Source organism: Erithacus rubecula (genome assembly GCF_903797595.1).
Source record: "Erithacus rubecula genome assembly, chromosome: 6".
In the NCBI taxonomy this organism is placed as follows: domain Eukaryota; kingdom Metazoa; phylum Chordata; class Aves; order Passeriformes; family Muscicapidae; genus Erithacus; species Erithacus rubecula.
Window position 1 is genome coordinate 47,132,772 of NC_136688.1, and position 21,403 is coordinate 47,154,174.

Genomic DNA, 21,403 nt, shown 5'->3' on the forward strand with positions numbered 1-21,403 from the left:
TTGTCAAACCTTTGTTTTACTGGGCACATTTTTAGCAAATATAGTGATATTGTTGCTCCAAATGAAAATGTCAATAATTTCTTACTTTTGTTTTTGTACAAGATGATGAAGCAGAAGAAGAAGACGAAGAAGCAAGAGGCAAAATGCCTAAATTTAATCAAATAATCATACCTGGTAATTTTGATAGATTTCCTTTTAAATAAACCAGAGAGTTTTAGTTTCTAATTAAAGAAACTAATTAATTAAATAAACTAATTAAAGGAAATATTGCTGCCACCAACAAGAAATCTAAACTATAACTCCATCTGTTCCTATTTAATTTAACTTTAAAAAATCATGTATTTCATGTAATGCTGCTGCCCTCTTATTTAAAAGTGAACAATTAATCATAGAATCATTTAGCTTGGAAAAGACCACTAAAAGCATCAAGTTAAACTGTTAACCCAGTAGTTCCAAGTCCACTACTAAACTATGTCCATAAGTGTCACATATCCATATCTCCTAAATACCTCCAGGAATGGGGAGTCAATCACCTCTCCAGACAGCCTGTTTCAATGCTTGACCATTTCTTTGTTGCAGAAGTTTTTCTTAATTAAAAGGAAGGGTTTGATTAGGTTTTTGGGTTGTTTGTTTGTGGTTTTTTTTGTGAAAATGCCATCAACAGTTGGCTGATAACAATAGTAGTGGCTGTCTTGTTGTGATTACAGCAGCTTAATGGAATAAAAATACAATGCATTGGTTATACCGGGAATTAAAATAGAGTGGTTTTAATCTATGTAGAAATTGCTTTGTCCTGCTGTTTTTGTTTGATTCCTTTGGAAATTTTGTATATATTCAAACAATATGTTCTTCTTCACAGAATTTATTTTTTCTTTGACTGCATCTGATGAATTCCTTACAAACAGAATAATAAATCTTCCAGAGATGAAAGTTGCTGGAACTCGTTATACTGAGGACCAGTTCCTGCAAAGTCTGAAACGCTTCCGCAAGTTAAATACCGATGATACGACGGTTCTCAACTATTTTGATGAACTTGAAATACATCCTCAGTTTATTGGTATGGAATAATAAAATTGGTAGATATAACATGAATAAAAAAAATATTGTTCTTACAAATTTAGCACTTGCAAAAATCAAATAGAAAGTGTCCATATATAAATAATATTTTTATTAACATTGCAGAATACATATACAACAGGCATTTGATTATATACCTGCAAAAATGTTATTTTACAGTTAACCTGTTTCAAAAATTTGGGTGTTGTTCATTTTTGTAAGGTTAATTATTAAAATAATTTTATGAACTTAGGTTACAGATCTCTGCAGTGGCATCCTTTCAGATAGGTGTGTATATTTTCACAGATATACACATTATGGTTCCTTCTATTTTTTTGTTTAGACTCATCTTCAGATGCTATTGCTATCTACAAATATTGGGGTCATTATCTGGTAGGCAACAAGCTAATAATTACACCTTGAAGAGAGGCATTGATTGTTTATTTCAGAGTTGTACTAACCTCTGTGCTTGGTGGTACTCCACAAATCAAACACCCCTACTATCTAAACTTTTCAGTATTTATACATCTTACCAAACAAAAGGATCACTATTTATTGGCTAAATATTAGATAGATCTCTTACTAATTAGTATTCCATGTTTTATGTTTTATGTTTTATTCCATGTTTTACTTTTTCTCTTGCTTCCTATGCTTAGTGTTTCTCTTCTTTTGGGTCAGTGGGTTTCTTGAGTTGTTGGTCCTTGAGTCTGTGGTTGTGATTTCCCCACTGCTGGCATCAGTTTTTACCCAGCTAGAGCTGACTTCAGCACTGCCTCTGAGTTGACTTTATTAGTTTCTTCCTTATCTTGAGTGTTCTGCCAAATGTCCCTGTGGCCTGTAAATTCTGCACTCTTTGTGTCAGCTATCAGTGGCACATCCTTCCTCCTGAGCTTTGTTAATGGCCCATTTTGGTCTGAGATCACTGAGTCTTGTCCAGGCCTAAACCTAACAAGGTAATTCTACCAACAAGTAATTTGTTTTTCTAACACCTGGACATCATTTAGAGCTTGCAGTCTGTTTCACGGTTTAAATCTGCCTTTTTGTTGATCAAGCTTAAAAGTATACAAAAATAAAACATCAAAGAACATAATTTTACATTTTCCATGTTTTGCAACACCACGAAAATATGTGAGTTATCTCTATATTAAGAAGCATTTATGAAAATTATTAGAAATTGAAAATTTTTCATGCAAATGCTGGGACTAAATCTGTTTTACGCTGTATCTGTATGTGAGAAAATTTGTCTTCCCTACATATTATCTAGAAAATTATGATCACTGGGAAATCTTGAGAAGATAACTGTAATCTGATTTTTCAATACCAGTGAGAGCAGAGTGACAGCATTCTAATGAAAAGGTGGAATTTTAGGGGGAGAGGAGAGGAAAGAAAGAAGGGTGACACTCTACAATGAAAATCAAACTGCTGATATTTGAAATGCCTGTTTGAGATGAATTATGAGAAGTTAATTGTTCAAACTCCTTAGCCATAACAGATTTCCCAAGGATTTTATTTATTGTCAGTCATGGAGATTATTTTGAAAATAAAAAGATATATGTGTTGTTAGGAAGTGTAGGAGTGGGAAAAAACAGTGAGGTAGTATAATTATTTTAGAATTGAGGAAATTCTACTATGGAAAGAAATGTATGAAGTGGTAAATATTAAGGTCTGATGCCATCATTTGGTCACATTCTTAGCTTATAGATATGTATGTGCAGACACTGTCAAAGAACTATGCCTAAAGATTATTCTTAAACTGTTGCCCATTCCAAATATAGAAACTCATGATCTTAATTATTGCAGTATCACAATTATGATGTCGCAGATGATTTTCACATTGAGAATAGCTCTGATTGTCATGTTCAAATGAGCATCATCTTTAAGTCTCTTTACCCATGTTCACATTCCTGATTGTTACCACAGAAGTATTCTAGTGCATTCTAGTTGGTGTTCCAGCTGGATTTTCAGATGCATAGAATTAAGTAGCAATGGATTTAATCAACTGCTTTCTCAGTCATATTCAGAAGAATGGGCTAAAAATTAAACATTGTTTCAAAATAATAGAGGTTTTCTTCGACCTTAATTAACATATGTTTTCTTGTATCAATTTTATGACTACTATTTTTTTCTGAGTCTGAAATACAATTAGTGCAAAGCAGTGGGCTTCTGGAAACTCAACGTTGCTTTGATGACTCACGGTATGAAGACTGCAAGTTGGTTATCTTGTGTCTCATTTTTTTCATTTACAAATTGGGAATGGAGACAGGCATGCTAGAAAAAAGGCATGTCAAAATTACAACAGCAATTTCCTTTGAAGACCTTAATTTATAAACTCCTTCTGTAGTGATCTTTCTTTTCTCAGCTAGCATCAGTGATAACTTCATTTTTTCATTTAAAAGGCATTAGTTTTTGAGGATAAATGTAGTTAATTATGATTGCTGTAAAATGTACATTTTACTCTTCTGTGGCCATCTAAGAAAAAAAATTCAGGTCTTTGAGACCTGAAATTCAATATTGATACCATTCTTGGAAATACTTTAAATGACTAAAAAAGTGATTTTCATTGTAATTTGTATGGCTAGGTGCAGCTAAAATAGTAGAAATTATGGGCCAGTTGCCATAGCGAACATATTGCTTTAATTTGGAATACTTCAGGAATGTAATTCCTGATTTTTTGAGAGAAGGAGCTGTAAAATAAGTTCAATCACATAGAATTATTAGTTCCCTCAATTCATGATCAGAGTTTAGATTTGAGGTCCAAATCACAAACACTTTAACTCTCGGAAAAATGGTGTTGGTGTTTGAGTTGATTCTGCCTGAATCGGTGATTAGAAAGATCTGGGGAAAAAAAGCTTTGCCAATGACTTTCAGAATAACTTCCTAAAGAACCCTGAAGCAGAGGCTACTGGATTCTCCTCTAAATTCTGTTTTCTAATTATCCATTTTCCCTTCATCTGTGTGCTCTCTTCACCCATTTCTGTGCTCCTTCCATTGTTCCCTGAACAAGCCCTTACCTCAGTATTCTCTACCTCAAACGCCCACTTTTCCTCTTTTCCATGTCCATTCCTGTACTATATCTGCCTCCCCACACTGAATGCATACAGACCCTAGAGAGCCCTGGAGTAAGTCTTCATTCCTCTGTATTTTTTATCTTTTTCTTTCTTGTCAAGTTTAATGTACAAGTAACTTCAAGCAATTAAAAGGGGAGAAGGAATAAAATGAAAGAGAAGACCTTGTTAAGTATGTTACCACATGAAGCTACAAATTTGTCTTGTAAATATAACACAGTAGGAGATTGTCTAAAGAAAAGGTCTGTTTATTTGTAAATCTGTATGAGTGAAAACATTGGAGTTTGTGCCACATTCTAACAACCTACTGTGTAGCATTCAGGGGGGAGAGAAGGACAAAACTAATGGTTTTGTGCAGCTGGATAAGTTGACACAAGACTCGTGTCAGGAACATCTCTGAGAGTTGGTAGTTGACCTCTTTTTTGGATTTCAAAATCTGGGCAAGCTGCAATTGGTAAGCAATAGTTGCAAAATTTATTTTAGTATGTTTCTTCCTTACATCATCTTAAAAAGCAAACTATTTTAGCTGAAACTGGTAAAGAAAATTATATTTAGACAACTTCACTGTATGTTACAAAAAATTATATAAGCAATTGAAAACAACATCATTTACTTGAAAATTCAAACAACATGAACACAATATATTTTTGGGTCTTGCATAGCAATTAATGATAGTTGACAAAAGCCCTGAAATGGTTCTCTCTTGTATTGTTTAAAAGATGTAGCTGTGTATGAAGATCCTGAGAACAGCCTTACTGTACCAAAGATCATCAAAGAAATTGGAGAACCTCGGAATTATGGTTTGACAGATGAAGAAAAGGAGGCTTTGGAACGCCAAGCAGCTGAGGAACGCCTTGTCAAAGAAGCTGAAGAAAAAGCTCAACAAGAGAATAAAGAAGCTAAGGAAAGGGAAGAAAGAATGGCAAGATGGGAAGAGTGGGTAGGTGACACATATTTTTGGGCAAACATTATTATTTATGTGTTTTAGATGACTTCAAGTAATCTGTTATGTAAATACACTTGGGAAGTATAACATAAATTCTCTCATTCCCTTATATTGTATTTTAGGTCTGGGTTAGGCTATCTTCGTAGTGCATTTTGAAGTCCATCTTACAGAATATAATGTCTTTTTTTATTGCATTTGTTTGCGTTTTGGTATCAGCATGTCTTTAAAACAATTTTATGGTACTCTTGTTGCTGCTAAGTTGTAATTCTTCTATTTTACGATTTAGAAATATCTACTACTATCAATGGAGATTTTTCTTTCCAAGTCTAATAGGACTTTTGCATTTTGCTCAGTTTACTTCTAAGCACCTAAATCTTAATTGTCAAACTAGATTTTTAACTGAACACTGACCCAATCTTCCAGTCTACATTGCAGAAAGGTTTCTGAGCCTGCAAGAACAAGAATGTATGTAAGAACTGAGTACTGGGTTCAGTAAGGACAACCCGATGCAGTTTGAAGGATGGTTTTTATTTGTTAATAATCTAATAAGTACTTGGTATTTAGGTTACCTGACCCCAGAAGACTTGCACGTGATGCTTTTTCATTATTTACTTTGCCACACCCGAGAACATTTTAGTTAAATGACCTGAAATGCATACTGTAAGAACGTTCTTGTCCACACCCAAAGTCAGGCGGTTTCACCAGAAGGCAAACCTATTGTTTTCTTTCAGAACTATTTAAAAACAAAGTGATCATTCTACAGAGAAGTACTTTTCTTATATCTGAATGCCCATACATATCTATGGGGTAATAATATGCTGAAATGACTGGCTTTTAAAGTAGCATTTATATTCCTCTGATGTGGGCTTGAAAATAAGGGGTTTTTAATCTCTGATTATTTACAGCTTCATTCAACATTAAACAGCATTTTGTACCCTGTAAAATTCATAAGGATAGCTAACAAATTTTAGCTAGATTCACTCCAAGACATCTACCTTTAAAAGTGCAAACTGCATGTTAATCAAAGCTGAAGTAGGTTCTTAAATAAAACGTGTGTTTAAGGTTATCCTTTAAATTAGGCAGATAATCAGGAAATCTAAGCAACTGTTCATTTGCCCTTGACACTGAAAATTAACTGCTGTCTCTGAGTAGTGGGAAAAGACCACTTGCATGATTTACTCAACAGCAATCCTGGATGGAGTGAATAAGATTAAAATTGGTCTGTCTGTTCCATTTGAACATTGCTTTTGTGCTACGCCTTGAGTATAGAAAAGCTGTCTTCAGAGTATCATCTATTTGCTGTATCTATATTTGACTCAGGCTACTGATGAATTAAATGAGTGAAGAGTGGACAATGAAAATGAATTGGAATTATCTTCTGGGTAAACGTGCTGCAAGTTTTCATGCTACTGAGAGCTATTGAATGGAAGTAAGAAAATCTTGCAGCAGTTTTATTTCCTCATCCCTCTTTTTGAGTGTAAAAATTGCATTCGATTTAGTCTGAATTCAAAAATAAATTTAGCTGGTGGAAACAGATATAATTCGCTGTGGTTTTAGTCTATTTGACTCTCAAGCCTCTCAAAAACATCAATGAAATAAGAATAAAACAAACCAAGAAAAACCCAACACAATTAACAAATTAAAAATGTAGAAAGCCAGAGCTCTCTACAGAGTAAAAACTCTCTCCCTCCAGTTCAAAGAAGCTCAAGAAACCACCTGCATTTGCAATAGAACTAATTTTTGAAGTACTACTGTCTATTCCAACCATTTTGCCAAATATGGAAACAGGACCACAGGAAGACTTGAAAATAAAACTCCTTTTTAGGTGTTAAAGAGGAAAAAGAAAATTGTTTTAGTAAGGAGATTATGTCAGTCCTTATTATGTTCAATTCTTTGTCCTCAATGTGTTGTGTGATCTAAATTTAATAAGCAGTTAATATTTTTTCCTGTCAACTTGTTCTTTAAAGTTCTGTCCACAGCTTCTAACACTACTTTTTCCCTCTAGGCAAGCACTACTTTTTAGCCAAATGCTATTTGATAGATGATATAAACTTTTTTTTTTTCTTTATCACTTGTAGAATAAACAGCAAGAGGAAGTGAAAAAACAAGAACTAGAGTTTTTGGAGGCCCAGTCTGTTCCACTACGAAACTATTTAATGAAGAATGTCATGCCAACACTTATGCAAGGGATAAATGAGTGTTGTAGGATCAGGCCAGATGATCCAGTCAATTTTTTGGTAAGGTGATTATGTTCTGTTTCTTAAATACTTTTGAGTACTCATACAGACCCAAAGAATCCCTGTTAATGAAAGGACTTGAATTTCCTCCCCACTTTCAGGATACCAACTAATTAATTATTAAAATCTGCAGTTCTTGTGATCAGCAATTATAGTGAAAATTAAAACCCAGTTACTACTCTTTATGGTATCAGTTGATACTGTGTATCAAAGGAAGTATCCAGTGTAGTTTAACAGTAGTGTTTCAAAAATCTCTGCGGGAATCTGTTTCCCTTCGGTGTGTGCACTCTGCACGTTTAATGTACCCTGACAGTTCTGCTGTTCCTTAGAGGACTGCAAGCTAAAGAACTTTTATACATTAGGCTTTCATTTCTATTTGATTGATTTGTGCCAATTAACCTATTATGACATCTGATAGCTGGAATTAGGTGCCTCGAAAGAGTGTCCACAAACGAAGAAATCCCTGGGAGATTACACCCTTCTAATCTAGACTCCCCATCCCTGACAAGACATCCCTCATGGGACCAGGAGCTCTTGAGGATCTGAGATCTAGCTGCTCTTCATTGGTTTGCTGTCTGTTACCAAGGGCTTGCTAAAGGGTCACCTCCACACCCTCTTAGGTCTGTTTCCGTGGGCTTGTGGTTGGTTCTGGTTGTTACAATAATGTGGTTGTTACGGTTCGTATACCATGATCTATGGGCTGTCCATTCCAGCTATTAATTTTTAAGTAATGTTTAAGCTGCAGCTTTGTCTATTCTATTATTAATGTTCAGATTAACATTGGTGCCGGGTTTCACTGTAATCCATCTTTGACTTAAAAACATAGCCAAATGGTTCAGATAAAGTTCAACCTGTGGACTAAAAATTCTAGCTACTTATGCCTACTTTCAAATGATTTAAAATTTTTAACTCTTCAGGAGGCAGGACATCACTCAGGCACAACTGAACACATTGTCATAATGATAAATGTAAGCTCTTTGGTAATTCCCTTCACAACACATACATAAATAAAGGAGAAAATCCTGTAAGATATTCACAGACTAATTCCAGTTGCAAATGACCTCAGGATGTTATCCAGCTCAACTTTTGACTGCAAACAGGGTCAGCATTGCATTCAGACAGGAATCCAGGTGCTGCAATTATTGTTCTGCTGCTCTGCCTGCACATCCTAACCGAGCTGTTTACAAGCTGAAACAGAGCATTTTATTAATCAAGCAAAAGCTTGAAATGAAGGCAATGGTTACAATCCCACTTCAGGAATGTTTTCTTGATTTAATTTTTTTTCTGCTGGTGAGTGACAACTACTTATAGCTGTAGGAGTATGAGATCTTCCCTAATTACTGCAAACTTTTAAACATCAGCATCAGTGGGTCCAGAAACTAGGTTCTAGGGTACTCCCTAGACATTTCCATGGAGAGACAAAAACTGTTATAAATGGCTCACTTCCTTCTGTTGCCCATGATAGAAACAGGGTGAGTGCCATGAAGAGGGAGAGTGAGGTTGATGGTATTTTGAACAGTATTTGGGGGAAAGACATTTCACTGACATAGAGACATTTTCTGCCATAAGTTACATTTTAGGGCCATTTAATACGTTCTGCAGTTTTGTTTAAAGCAATGTTATCCACTATATCTTTTCTATTTTGCATGTATTTCTATGTTGGAGATGTAAACATAACTATAATTTTGAAACTCTTTTGTTTGTAGGCAGAATATATCTTCAAGAACAGTCCTGATATCGACTGGAATAAAAAAATTTAAATCCTAGAAGCAACAGGAATTGTGAAACAAAAAGGGAGAAAATTCCTAACACAATTCAGATAAAAATACTGAATTTCTGATGTTATTTTTGTTGAGGCTTACTATGAAATCTTCATTTTTATTTCTCATACTTCATTACAATTTTGTACTGGGTTTTTAATACTTTTCTATATCATCCATTTGCTGCATGTATTGATTGATACACATCAGTATATTACTTTCCTAGTCCTCAGTGAATGGAGCCTAGCCTGAGAAAATCTTTTATCAAAGAAAAAAAAAAAAAAAAAGTGTTTCTACTGAAAAAGGAAATAAATAGAAGCAGCAAGCTCTCTTATTTCCCCTCCCAGCTACTAAGATGCAAAAAGTCACACAATACAGTCATCTTGTGCTGCACTGATGACTGACTGGTAAACAGCTTCCCAGCACAAGAATGCCATAAAACCCGTGTTTCACTTCGGTGTTAAACACATGATTGCAGAACTCATTTAATAATCTTCAGCATTCAACACTAGATGCATATTTTGTCAAGATTCTTGAAGAATCTAGACTTTCCAGCACATGGCTGTCCTTCTCAATTTTGTTGACTTCATCCAGCTGTCACAGGAACTGAATCTATACTGACTGAGCTGAAACTGATTCCATACTTGGTGTACAACTTGGTGTAAAATACAGGATTTTGTCAAAATAGAAGGCAAGGACCCTTTGTGCAAAAGGAGGGGGAAAAAGTGAGAGTTGAAAGAATAGTGATATAGAAACATTTTACAGCTATTTTGTCTGTAACTTTGAGTATTAGAATTTTGGATGTGTTAATGCCCAATGTTTTCATTCAGATATATTAGTGTTTTTATAGAATATCTTATTTAATCTGTTTTCATAGTCACAGAGACAAGTCAGGAATAGAGCTCAGAACAATCTCCTACTCTAAAGAAACACATATTTCTGTGATCTGTATATCCTATATGCTGTCAGCCCAAGTTGCTATTTATGCTGGGAGGCAGTTGAAAGTAAAATAATTGGTAGTTTTAGACAATCTTTTAGTTTGAAAGTGCTGTTTTTCAGAATAAAGATGAAACCTGGATCCTTAAAAAGAGAGGGTAAACCAGGTTTTCTCTGCCAATTACTGTAATGCACTTTTCTAAGAATAAAGTTTTGAGTTCATCTGTAAAGAGTGGGACTTGTTTTTTCAATATTCTGAAAGTTTATGCAGACTACTCTAGGCAGGCGTTTCAAGAACAATTTTGGGAAAAGGATCCGTTTGCTTTCCCCAGGGCACGGTGAGCCCGACGCGCGCAGCCAGAGCCGCGCACGGGGCTCCGTTTGAACGAGTCCCTTCCGCGCCCGCAGCGAGCGGCGCCCAGAGCGCCCGAGCGGCTCCCGGGGACCGCGGGGTGCCGAGGCCAGCGCTGCCCCGAGCCGAGCCGAGCCGAGCCGAGCCGAGCCGAGCCGAGCCGAGCCCAGCCCGGCCCGGCCCAGCCCAGCCCAGTCCCGTCCCGCCCGGCCCCGCGCACGCGTCGCCCCGCGGCCGTTGGCGCTTTGTTTTCAAACCCCGGCCGACGCCGCTGGCGCCGCCGCGACTACATTCCCCAGCGTGCTCTGCGGCCCCGCCTTCGCTTGCGCACGCGCGGCCGGACGAGCGTGCGCGCCGTGCGGGGGTGTCCGCCGCGCTGCGTCAGGCCCCCCCCCGCCCCGGGACGTTGCTGTGGTAGCGTCCGGGCGCCATGTTAGAAGGCCGGAGGGGAAGAGGCGAGTGAAGCGGCAGCGGCGGCGGCCGGGCCCGGCACAGCCGCTCCCTCCTCTCCCGGGGCCTGGCCCCGGCCCGTGCCATGGTCGCGGCTCCCGCCGCTCCGCGGGACGAGTGACCGGTCCGCAGGCGGCAGCGGTGGGGGAGGAGGAAGAAGAGGAGGGAGAAGGGGACGACGCGGCGGCGGTGGTGGCGGCGGCGGAGGAGGAGGAGGAGGGGCCGGAGAGACGATGCCGTTGTAAGTCCGGGAGCTCGCGGGGCGCGCTCGGGGCTCGCGTTGTGCCGGCCCGGCGCCCCCCGCATGCTCGGGCCTTTCTTGCCGGGGCTCGGGCCCTTCCCCCTTCGCGTTCCTCTTGGCCCGGGCGCTTCCGCTGCCGCAGTGTGCGGCCCTGGCGCCGCTGCCCGCGCCGCCGGCAGCTCCACTCCGCCTTTCTCGCCCTCCGTCGCCGCGAGCCCCGGAGGTGATGGTGATGTGGCTTTTGCGTTGTTGTCGCCGCCTCTGCGATCTCGCAGCGGCAACGTGCGGACGGGACGGCGCGGACGCGTGCGGCGGCCTCCGCTCCCGCCGCTGGGTCAGGCGCACGAAGGGGCGAGACCGCGTGTTTGTCCCTTCCTGGCGCCGGCCGCTGAGGGTGAAGCGCTTTCTCCCGCGGCAGCCCCGGCGCGGGCTCTGCCCGTGTGCCCCCGCGGGCAGTTTCCCCGTTGGGGGGCGGGAGGCCCCGGGCCGCTGGTTGCGGGGGCGCCGCGAGGCCGGCGCGCTGCCCTTGGAGCCCCCGCTGGCGGAGCTGCGGGCAGCGCCCCCGGCCGGCGGAGCGGAGCGGGCGCCGTGTCCGGGAGCCCGGGCCGCCTGGGCGCTGGACGCGCCGTGCCGTGACCCTGCCTGCGGTCAGGAACGACCAAGTGTGACCTTATTCATCACAGTTTGTTCGCTGATTTCTTTCACCCCACCCCAGCTTGCTTTTTTTTCGCTCCTTTTTTTTTTTTTTTTTTTTTTTTTTCCCCATCGCTGTCGTTCTTGTGAATTCTGATTGAGACGACAAAACTTGCAGTTCCTTTGAAGTTCATAAGCTTAGTATTTTCTTACGTTATACAAATCGAAGGAAACAGTGACCTGTAGATATTCAGGTGATTTTTCAGAATAAAGCATGTTTATATATTTTGATCAGTTGCTCGTTTTTTTTGTTTATGTGTTGTTTTTTTTTAATTGAAGGAGAAGTATAAAGAATTTATGATTTTTTTTTTCTCGCTGTTATAATTTGGGATTACTCACTGTGATTTTAAATATGTCAACTTTTAAGTGAAGAATAGCTATCGTTGTCTGTTGTGGTTGTTAATTCAGTCTAAAGTACTGCAAAGTTAGTCATGGGGTAAATAACATGATAGAAACTTATCTGAAAGGGTTTATGGCAGGGAGAGGACCAGTGGGTGAGTGCAGGAAGGAAAATGATTATGCCAGGTAGATTCTAATGCTTGTATAACGAAGCGCCAATATCTTTATAGCTAAGTTTTGCACATGTTCATTATGGCAATGAAAAGCTACCAGCAGTCAGCTTTGAAGTTGGCTAGGCTTTTCAGCCTCAGAAAAATGGGAGGGTGTTTATCCTGCTTGCTTTCATTCTTAGTTTGTTGTGTTGTGACTACATAAATTCCAAAGGCTTCGTAACAACATTTGAAAGTATGGGCTACTTTTATGACTTGTAATAGTAGTGGTCTTCAACTTGGAAAAGTTTGAAATAATTTGATAATTTCTCTTGATATAGGTGTCTATGATACTTTAACTTGAAACAGATACAAAATAAACAAATAAAAAAATTACATAGTTACAATGGCACCTAGATATTACTATTTTCAGTATAAACGTTAATTGACAACTAGTACAGGTAGTTAGCAAAAATGAAGCTTTCTCAGATTATGTATTTTTTTCTGTCATTTGTATGTTTGACGTTATTGACATGGAATCATCCAGTCAAGACTTCAAAGTATTATAATGCCAGTAAGTAGAAATGCATAGTAGTACTGCTACTTCTTGAGTTTGTGGTGTGGTACCTTTGACTTTAGAGGGCAGAAAGAGGCAGCTTGGGAAGATTTTTTTTCCTCTATAATTCTTTTCAGTTGATTCTGTCTTCTGGCTGATAATCTTTTTGAGTGAAAGTGGAACAACCCTATGTTACTGCTAAACTTTCGCGGTGACAGAATGGTTGTTTTTTTGTTTTTTATTTTTTCCTTTTTTTTTTTTGTTGGCCTTTCAATATGTTGTTCAAACTTCATTTTCAACCTTGGTGTTTACAACTGACAGGCCTTGTCAAAACTGATTTCCCATACAACCAGAGATGATTGTTCTCAACTTGGGAGTTCCAGGTTCTCTAGAGCTGTCCACCAGTGTTCATGTTGTGCTTACTAACAGAATGGTACAAAATTAGGAAACCAAGCAAATTATTTCTGTACGTTCTATGTCAGTAGTAAGACTGCTGATATCTGGCATTTACAGAAATTTCTGGGGTTTTTTAATATTAAAATTTATCCTGGAAACTTATGTGATTCTTTGTTAAAATTCTCACGTGGGAAGCACTAGCAGCTGTATAAGGAAGAAGTCTCTAGGAAAAAAGATGATTAGAAACTAAGATGACTACTTCACCTATCATAAAGATATATTTTAGTGCATGGTTAGGTATGGAATGTTTCTGTGCATTATCTGAAATGTAAGATGCCAGGGAAGAATGAAGCTCACTAAGCTGTTCATATGTTATAGTTGGATCTGGGGCTACTGATTCAGTGAAGCTGGAGCTATGTTTATGGGAGTGATGATTTAGTCTTTTTCATGTTACCTGGGGTTTTCTAATCCCCCAAATAGAGAAAAAATGAATCTGTTTTTTTGTAAGCTACTGAACATCTGTGTCTGAATTCATGGCAAAACACTTTTGAAATGTTTTGTTGTATTCTGTAAGCATAAAATGGAAAAGTGCATTGAGTCATACATGAACATTTAAAAGTGCTACAAGATCTATAACTTTTAAGTATTGCTAGTATTGGTAACTTCTATATTACAGTTTTGGAATGTCATTAAAAATTATTCTTCCCAGTGGACAGTCAAGCTGATTCTCACTTTTGAAGTAAAACTTTTGGTTTTTTCTTTCACTGAACTTTGCTGTAGACATAGGCAAAGTCATTGTTTTCTTCACTTTTCATTTCATACTCTCAGCTTAGTGCCAGAAATACAGTATTGTATTTAAATGGCTTGTGCTGATTGGGAGTGGATAAAGAAGTCTGCTTTTGAGCAGAGCGAGCTGAGAATTTTATAGGCTGTTGGGAAAGGAATTAAATTATTCTTAACTTTGCAAAAGAATGGACTGACTTTAGAAGAATAGTTACCATAACATAAAATGATAGCTTTCTTAGTTGAGAAGCAATTAATATAAAAACCTGTGCTGAGGATTAGTTTGTTAAATGGCAAGGATATGTGGTTTTGCAAGTTTTCAGTCTTCCGTTATCACTCAAAGAAAGAACTGAGTTTATACCTATTAATGTAAAGGTACTGCTCAGAAGTTGAAAACCCAGTTATTTTGGGCTGAGCAGATTTCATCACTAAGACAAATTAACCTCTTAACAGTGAAACACTTTAGAGGATTCCTAGTTCTTACTTTATAGTCTGTTTTTTGATTCAGCCCTACTGAATTTCTTAAATTACTCCAGTTTTTGTTTCCCACATAGCAATAAAAATAATTTTTGGTTCAACTGCTGCCTGTGCAGTTGATTAACACTTTCTTTTCTTTGAACTTGAGAAACTTTTCCTCAGCTGTGGTAGTAACAGTATTGTGAATGGGTTTTCGTTTGCCTGTGCTGCCTCCCCTATTCTGCTGTGTGAACAGAAGAGTCAGAGAGCTCAGGAGGGTCTCCATGGTTAGTAGGATGTGTATCAATGACCTTCCTTTGCCATAGGTGAGAGACTCTTCTGTAGCCCTGTTGCCTGCTGTTGCTCCAATACCTGTGTTCAAATCAGTTTTGTCTATCTTGAACACCTCATATTGACAGTGGAGACTTAATTCATTACTTGAATGGTCCAGTGACGCTCTGCTAGATACTCAGACTTTCATTCAGGAGGGACAGCTGTATTGTCTTAACCATTTAAAACATATCTACCCCAGTAACTGACTTGCACAGAATTCATTGATGTTTCCTGCCTAGATTTTGGAAGCTTCATGTGGAATAATGGCATTAGTGTGAAACTAGACTCTTCAGTCTAAATTGCCGATCACTGTTTGCTGAGGGAAATGTAGAAAGATGCAAAATCCCTCTGTGGAGTTTCTCTGAATCTGGAAAAAGTGGAGCTTGAGCTCCATGACTTTAGCTCCAGCTGGTTAGCCAGATGGTGTGATGACCAGTATTGTTTTAGGAATATGACTTGGGTGTCTTACATCAGCAAATAAAAAGGAATAAACTTTGCTGAGGTAATCAGTAGAGGCAAATAGAGAAGTGAGGCTAATAATTGAGAGAATCCTGAAGTTGTGTATTTTGTCTTAGTATCTGGATGAGTTTGAAGCTTAGGGGGATTTCAATTGTTAGGATTTGTTCTGTATTATGCTATGTATTTTTAAAATTTCAGGTTTTGCATTATCTTTTATTTTTGTGATGTTTCCCAAATTTCAGGAGCATGGTATTTAGATAGTGTAGTGCTGATGGCAACTGTATTTTGTTTGTGATAAGAAATGTAAAATCCTAACACAAGTAACACTAAAAATAGTACTATTAGAATGGACATGGAATACTGGGAGAGAAGAGGAGCAAGTGTTTTGGATGACAGGTTTTTGTGTAGGAGTAGGAATTGGTTTAAATACAAAGCACATCTGGAAAGAACTTCATGACAGGATTGTAGGTTTTTCTGAGGATGGAGAAAGGTTTTAATGTTGTAAAAGCAAGCAGTAATATAGAACTTGGAATTAGTAACCAAGTCTTGTAAGTTATGTATGGGACAGTGTTATATAGGTACAGCTGGATTTTCTCTAAGTTCAGTTTAAATGGATGTGTTCGAGCTGATCATCTCATCTTCAAAAGATGCACTGTGATCCCTCCTCTACCTTAGAACAAGATTTAGTCACTTCCATGTAAAGGAGTTTGGAGGTGTATGCTCTGAAAACTGTAAAGCTTCTTAAAAACTTTGTTTTTGTTATTTGGTTTTGTTTGGTTTTTTTTTTTTTTTTTTTTTTTTTTTTTTCCCCACTTCTGCACTCTGTTTAAAATGGGTTTTAGCAGTGACCATATTCTGTTCTTTTAGTTTGGTTGGTACTGATAACAGTGTAAAAATATACTGCCTACCAAAACTTAAGGTTCTGAGGAAAAAGTTGTTTGGTTGCACTGCCTTTAGCTTTGCACAGACTGGAGCTTTGTGTGTGTGTTTTTATATGGGGGAAAAAGGACACATGCATTTCTTACTGATTAAATTAATATTTGAGTATGAAATACTGCATCATAGCACTCTAGAATAAATCCACTGTAGCTGTTGTCTGATTTGCACATGGTAAATAGTCAGTATATGTTCTTCAGAATTTCAGGTTAAACCATAGAATGCAACAATAGTGTGTTAAATTTAACTCTACATAATTTTCTGTAGCTCTATTTTATATTTGTGCAGTTGGCAGATAGCTCATGGTCATTTCAGAGTGATAAGATGATCTTTGTTTATATGTGGTTGATGAGAAACAAACTCAAAAGCCTCAAACTGTATCTTAAGTTTCTTTGTAATCTTAAAAAGAAAAACTTAGGGTTTTCGTTGTTTATTTGTTTGTTTGGTTTGTATATTTGGGTATTTTGTTTTTTTCTTTTTTAAAATAAAAAACAAAACAAAAAACCCCCAACAACAACAAAACACAAAAAAAACCTCACAACCAACAAGCCCTAAACGTGCTTTGAGTTGTCAGATATGATCTGCCGAATCTGTCTCTGCTGTTTTCAAGGGTACGTCACTGAGATGGAACTTTCAGTTGCTGTTTACTATTCTGCTTTTTGTTAATGTTTAACTTTAGTGAGTCCCAGATGTGACATACCATCAGGGTATTGACTCCCCAGCAAGACCAATCTCTAATCCATTTGGCTAGAAGGTAGCACTGATACTTCTCTGACTTTTTGCTTTTCTTTTTGAATAAATTTGGTAGTTTATGCTCTTCTCTGGACATGTCATAAGTAAAAGGTAGAATGTCCATATGCCCATTGTGACTAAGGGAAGATTTTGGAATGTGAATATGAGCCTCATGATTTTAGAAAAAAGGTAAAGTATAGGAGCATTATCATTGGCATCTTCTGGGTAAAATGGAACATGTAAATACAGCATAAAAGTTGGGCTAATGAGCACCTAAAATTTATTTCTCAGAGACAGTTTACTTTTACTTTAAAAGGCAGGTAGCATATGCTTTACCTGGTGTTTCTTGGTTTTATACAAGGTGGGAGGCAGGGAGAGGATATACCTTTACTTGTTTGTAACAATAATGCTGCCTTTTAAATGAATAGAATAAGTTACTTTATTCTGTCCTTCATTATGTTTAACACACCTTCTTGCCATACCATTTTTTCTTTAATTTTCCAAAAGAATTCTTTTTGTATTCTTTGTTGTGCTACAGAACCCTTAGACTAGAGTTAGCAGGAGTAAACAGCAGATCTTCAATTTAAATGTTTTTATCTGGAAATAAGCTGTATTCTCTTCAGTGCTAATATACATTAGCTGTCTGCTGCAGCTGTAAAACCTTGAAGACAGTTGTGCTGAGGGTTGTTACACACTAACCCAGTGAAAGGGTACTTACTAACTCTTCAGTGCTCAAAAAGATGTGAAACACTTGTTGGGGAGGTCCTGTGCTGTTGATACCATCCTTATTTTATTATTACAAAAGTAAATGTAAGAACTGTAGCTAGTTTACGTATAAGATGTATATCTGGTGATTGATTTAATTGGTTGTTTGAAGCTGTTTTAGGGAGCAGTTTCAAAGCTAGTTTGTGCCCTGTGGCCATGCTCTGGTGGTCCTGTAGGGGTTGGAGGAGCACTTGTTCAGGTCATTGCAGTGTGGTGTTCTGAAGGCTGAGTTGCACATTGCAGTGCCAGGGCCCTGTGTAAACCAGACTAGGGAAGAGATCTGATGTTTGGCTGGGATTTAAGTGCTGTAATTTTATAGACAGTGTGAAGGATTAAGTTTAAGTTGTTAGTTCTTGAATTTGTGAATCATGGTCCTTACAAGTAGGGGGAATACAGAGGCCTCTGTCAGCACTGCTGAATTCAGGAATTAGCTCAACAGAATCTGGTTTTGAGTGACATTGAGTCTTTTTTGAAGTCTAGTAGTAGCATGTACCAAGCTATTTTGCCAGCCCTTTAAATGAAGTCTAATGTCTGTTGAATTGGATTCAGTTTCTTGCAATGAATGGGTGAAAATTACAGTTAGACCATCAGGAAGTTGTTAGACAAAGCTAAAATATAGATTATTTTATATTGCTGCTTTAAAAAAACTGCACAAGTAAGCTGAAACAATCTCAAATTAAAAATCATACATTTAATTTCAAATTAACAGTTGGCACAAGGGGGGAAAATGTAGTTCAAACAACTTGTTTTGTGGTATAAGTTAAATATTCCAAGAATATTTATATATTGACACTTTTTGTTTTCTTATTTATTTATTTATTTACGGGAAGTTAAGTGGCTGAAGCTACTATTTGTGTTGACATTCCTTAAGGGTTTTTTTTTTTTTTTTTTGTTTTTTTTTTTTTTTCTTAGGAGAAGAAAAAAAGTTTTAGGCACTTCTTTGTCCTTAATTTGAATTACTGTTTTGTGTAATTCAGCTGAAGAGCTGTTTTTAAAAAAAATGTTTTTGTTGACATCTAAGGTCCTAAGATCTATATGATTTATTGAACTGCTACCAGATTCTTCATTAGTTGATTAAAATCTCATAGCTGAAGGGAACAGTATAAAATAATTTTCCCAGATACTGCTTCAGTCCCCACAATTATTTGAAGGTGAATTTTTTTTGAATGTACACTTCTTAATATATTTTTCCTGATGTGCCTTTTATTTTTCTGATGAGCAAAGGGACAGATGTGCTCAAGCTTGCATTGGGACTAAATTCTTGATTGCAAACCAAGTATAGTACTTAGAATTGTTACAAAATGGGTTTAACTTGTGGAAGACTATATCATGTTTTGTGGATTCTTGTCAATTTTCAATTTAGGTGCTTTTTTTTTTTTATTAGTCTTTATGGCAATGAGTAATGAAATCTTGAGGAGATGATGAAATAATGGAAGTAAAATTGAAGTAATGCTGTAGTTTTTTCCACATGTAGTAGGCAGTTAGCCTTATGAAAATATTTCTCATTTAGTATGATAAAAATAGTATATAATAGGTATAAACATGCTGGACTGCTACTGCAGCAGTATGCCAAGGAATGTTATGTCTGCCAAGAGTAGGACTTTGGCTTTTGTTATCAGTTTGGCTTTTTGACATGAAGGGTTGTCTTTGCTTTAGACCTTATGAAAGTGAAGGATCCTAAACTGATATAGCTTTTGCCCTAGTAGAATGAAAAAAATAATTAAGGGGGAAAAACATTAATGCACATTAAGAGTTGGTGAAAGGTATTTCTATTGTTGTCCTTAATAGGACAGATTAAACACAGTGATTTGGGCTTAACTTTTTTCTTTTCTTGGGGTGTATCTTGTGTGTTACTATGATGAGAGAAATTTTTTTTTTTTTGTTTTGTTTCTGTCAGTAACTTTATCTAATTGCCTTTATTAGTCCCGTTACAACCCAGGGATCACAAACACAGCAACTACAGAAGCATTATGGCATTACCTCACCTATCAGTTTAGCTGCCCCCAAGGAGATTGACTGCATGCTTACCCAGAAATTAATCGAAACCCTAAAACCGTATGGTGTATTTGAAGAGGAAGAAGAGCTGCAACGCAGGTGAGTGAATAATCTGATTTATGACCTTTCATGAGGTTCATGTGTGACTATTGTAAGAACAAAAACACACTTGGTCTTCAGTGCTTTCTTAAAATCATAGTGAAATTGTAAGCTTAATTTTTCTCAGTGAAAAGTAATACCTCAAAATACAGAGATATTAAAATGGCATTTAAATTTCAAAGGCTGGCTTGCAATTTTCCCCCTTAATTTCTACTTTATTGTAATGGACCCTAATTTTTTTTTCCATATTAAACCTTATAGTGGTTTTTTTTCCCTCTCAGTACTACTTATCACTGTTCTTTTAGATGCATGTGTCAAATGAATTAGTTTCATTCTGAAAGTTAGTTGAATTGATGTGTGTATGCCTTGCATGCTTTAATTTTTTTTGGAGCTTAAACCTTTAAGGGGTGAAAAATAGTGAGAATGTTTTAGGAGTAACTTTGTTTCAGTATATATGTATATATAACAAGGTCTGTAATTAGGTCTGTAATGTTACTCTAGTTGACTTACTGTGTAATGATGATCAGTCTTAAAAAATTCTCTAGTTTTGTCTAAGTTTGTAACCTTATCATTCTGCTGTTTTATTAATAGGATTCTAATTTTGGGAAAATTAAATAACTTGGTAAAGGAATGGATTCGGGAAATCAGTGAAAGCAAGGTATGGATGACTTTACATGGACTCACCAATATTGTGATTCTAAGACTGCTGTATACGAAGATTATTCCATAATACATTCCTGTACCAAATGGGATGAGCCTTAGACTTGGGGACCAAAACAAATACCATCCTTGTGTAATTTCTTTTGGCAGCATTGCCCCTTTATAGTAGAACCTTGTCAAAGAAAGAAACTGATATATGTAACTTGACTTTGTCTCAAAAGTCATGTATATATTACTGTATTAGTTGCAGACTTAGATTATTTCCCTTTGTGATACAGTGCTGGATCTTAAATGATACTTCCTGCATCTGTGTCTTTGTGGTCTGTGGTTTTCTTTAATGTCAGGTGCCAGGTTATAGTAATCCCTGCCCCCACACATCTTTGAAACCCGCATGATTATATAATTTTTTTTTTTTTTGGGGGGGGCACTCCTAATATTTTAAGCTATTTTGCTTTGTCTATTTGGGATCGTATCTTTTCTGTATGTTTTTATGCAATGAGAATTTTTATGTGAACAAGATTATGGGCAGGGACAGCCCTGCTATATGTGTCTTGATCCTTGAAAACAAAATAGTGAGAATATTGAGACCAGTGTAGGATTAAAAGCTGCTAAAGTTAATCTCATGTACATTGCAAAATAGTTTTGTTTATGCAGCAGAAGACAAAATAAATCAAACACGTAGGGTTTCAGATTGTAGCGTTGCATCCTATTATGAGAGGATAGCCCACTTTCCCCAAATTACTGTGGATTCAACAGTTTTTTTTAAAGACTAGGAACTTTAGTAGATATACTTAAACAACTTAAACATAAAATAAATACCTTTCCCAAACCCAAACTTTTACTTAGATGCTGTGGTATGTGTATCTCTGAAAGTAATGCAATAAACACTGATATAGTAGACTGTGTTTTGTGTTGCTCTAAATTTGAATCCATCATCTATTTTGTGTCTGTCAGTCTAAAATGCCTGAGTGGTAAGCAAAGTGTGTTTGATCTCTGTAATATTATAAAA

General features: G+C 37.4%; 2 protein-coding genes across 8 annotated transcripts in view; both read left to right on the forward strand.

Annotated features, from left to right (window-relative positions):
• AK7 (adenylate kinase 7) overlaps positions 1 to 10,165 on the forward strand; it is a 28,054-nt gene extending 17,889 nt beyond the window's left edge. For both annotated transcript variants that reach the window (XM_079309075.1, XM_079309076.1), the window contains 5 exons: positions 103 to 174; positions 860 to 1,057; positions 4,841 to 5,061; positions 7,146 to 7,304; positions 9,011 to 10,165. In XM_079309075.1, coding sequence (XP_079165201.1) covers positions 103 to 174; positions 860 to 1,057; positions 4,841 to 5,061; positions 7,146 to 7,304; positions 9,011 to 9,064 — 704 coding nt within the window. In that variant the 3' untranslated portion in view covers positions 9,065 to 10,165. The remainder of the gene's footprint in view (positions 1 to 102; positions 175 to 859; positions 1,058 to 4,840; positions 5,062 to 7,145; positions 7,305 to 9,010) is intronic.
• A 468-nt stretch (positions 10,166 to 10,633) lies between these two features.
• The window catches only part of PAPOLA (poly(A) polymerase alpha), a 43,807-nt gene continuing 33,037 nt past the window's right edge, over positions 10,634 to 21,403 (forward strand). For 3 of the 6 annotated variants that reach the window (XM_079309572.1, XM_079309571.1, XM_079309575.1), the window contains exons 1-3: positions 10,637 to 11,043; positions 19,564 to 19,734; positions 20,326 to 20,392. In XM_079309572.1, coding sequence (XP_079165698.1) covers positions 11,036 to 11,043; positions 19,564 to 19,734; positions 20,326 to 20,392 — 246 coding nt within the window. In that variant the 5' untranslated portion in view covers positions 10,637 to 11,035. The other 3 variants (XM_079309570.1, XM_079309573.1, XM_079309574.1) reach the window with 3 other exon arrangements.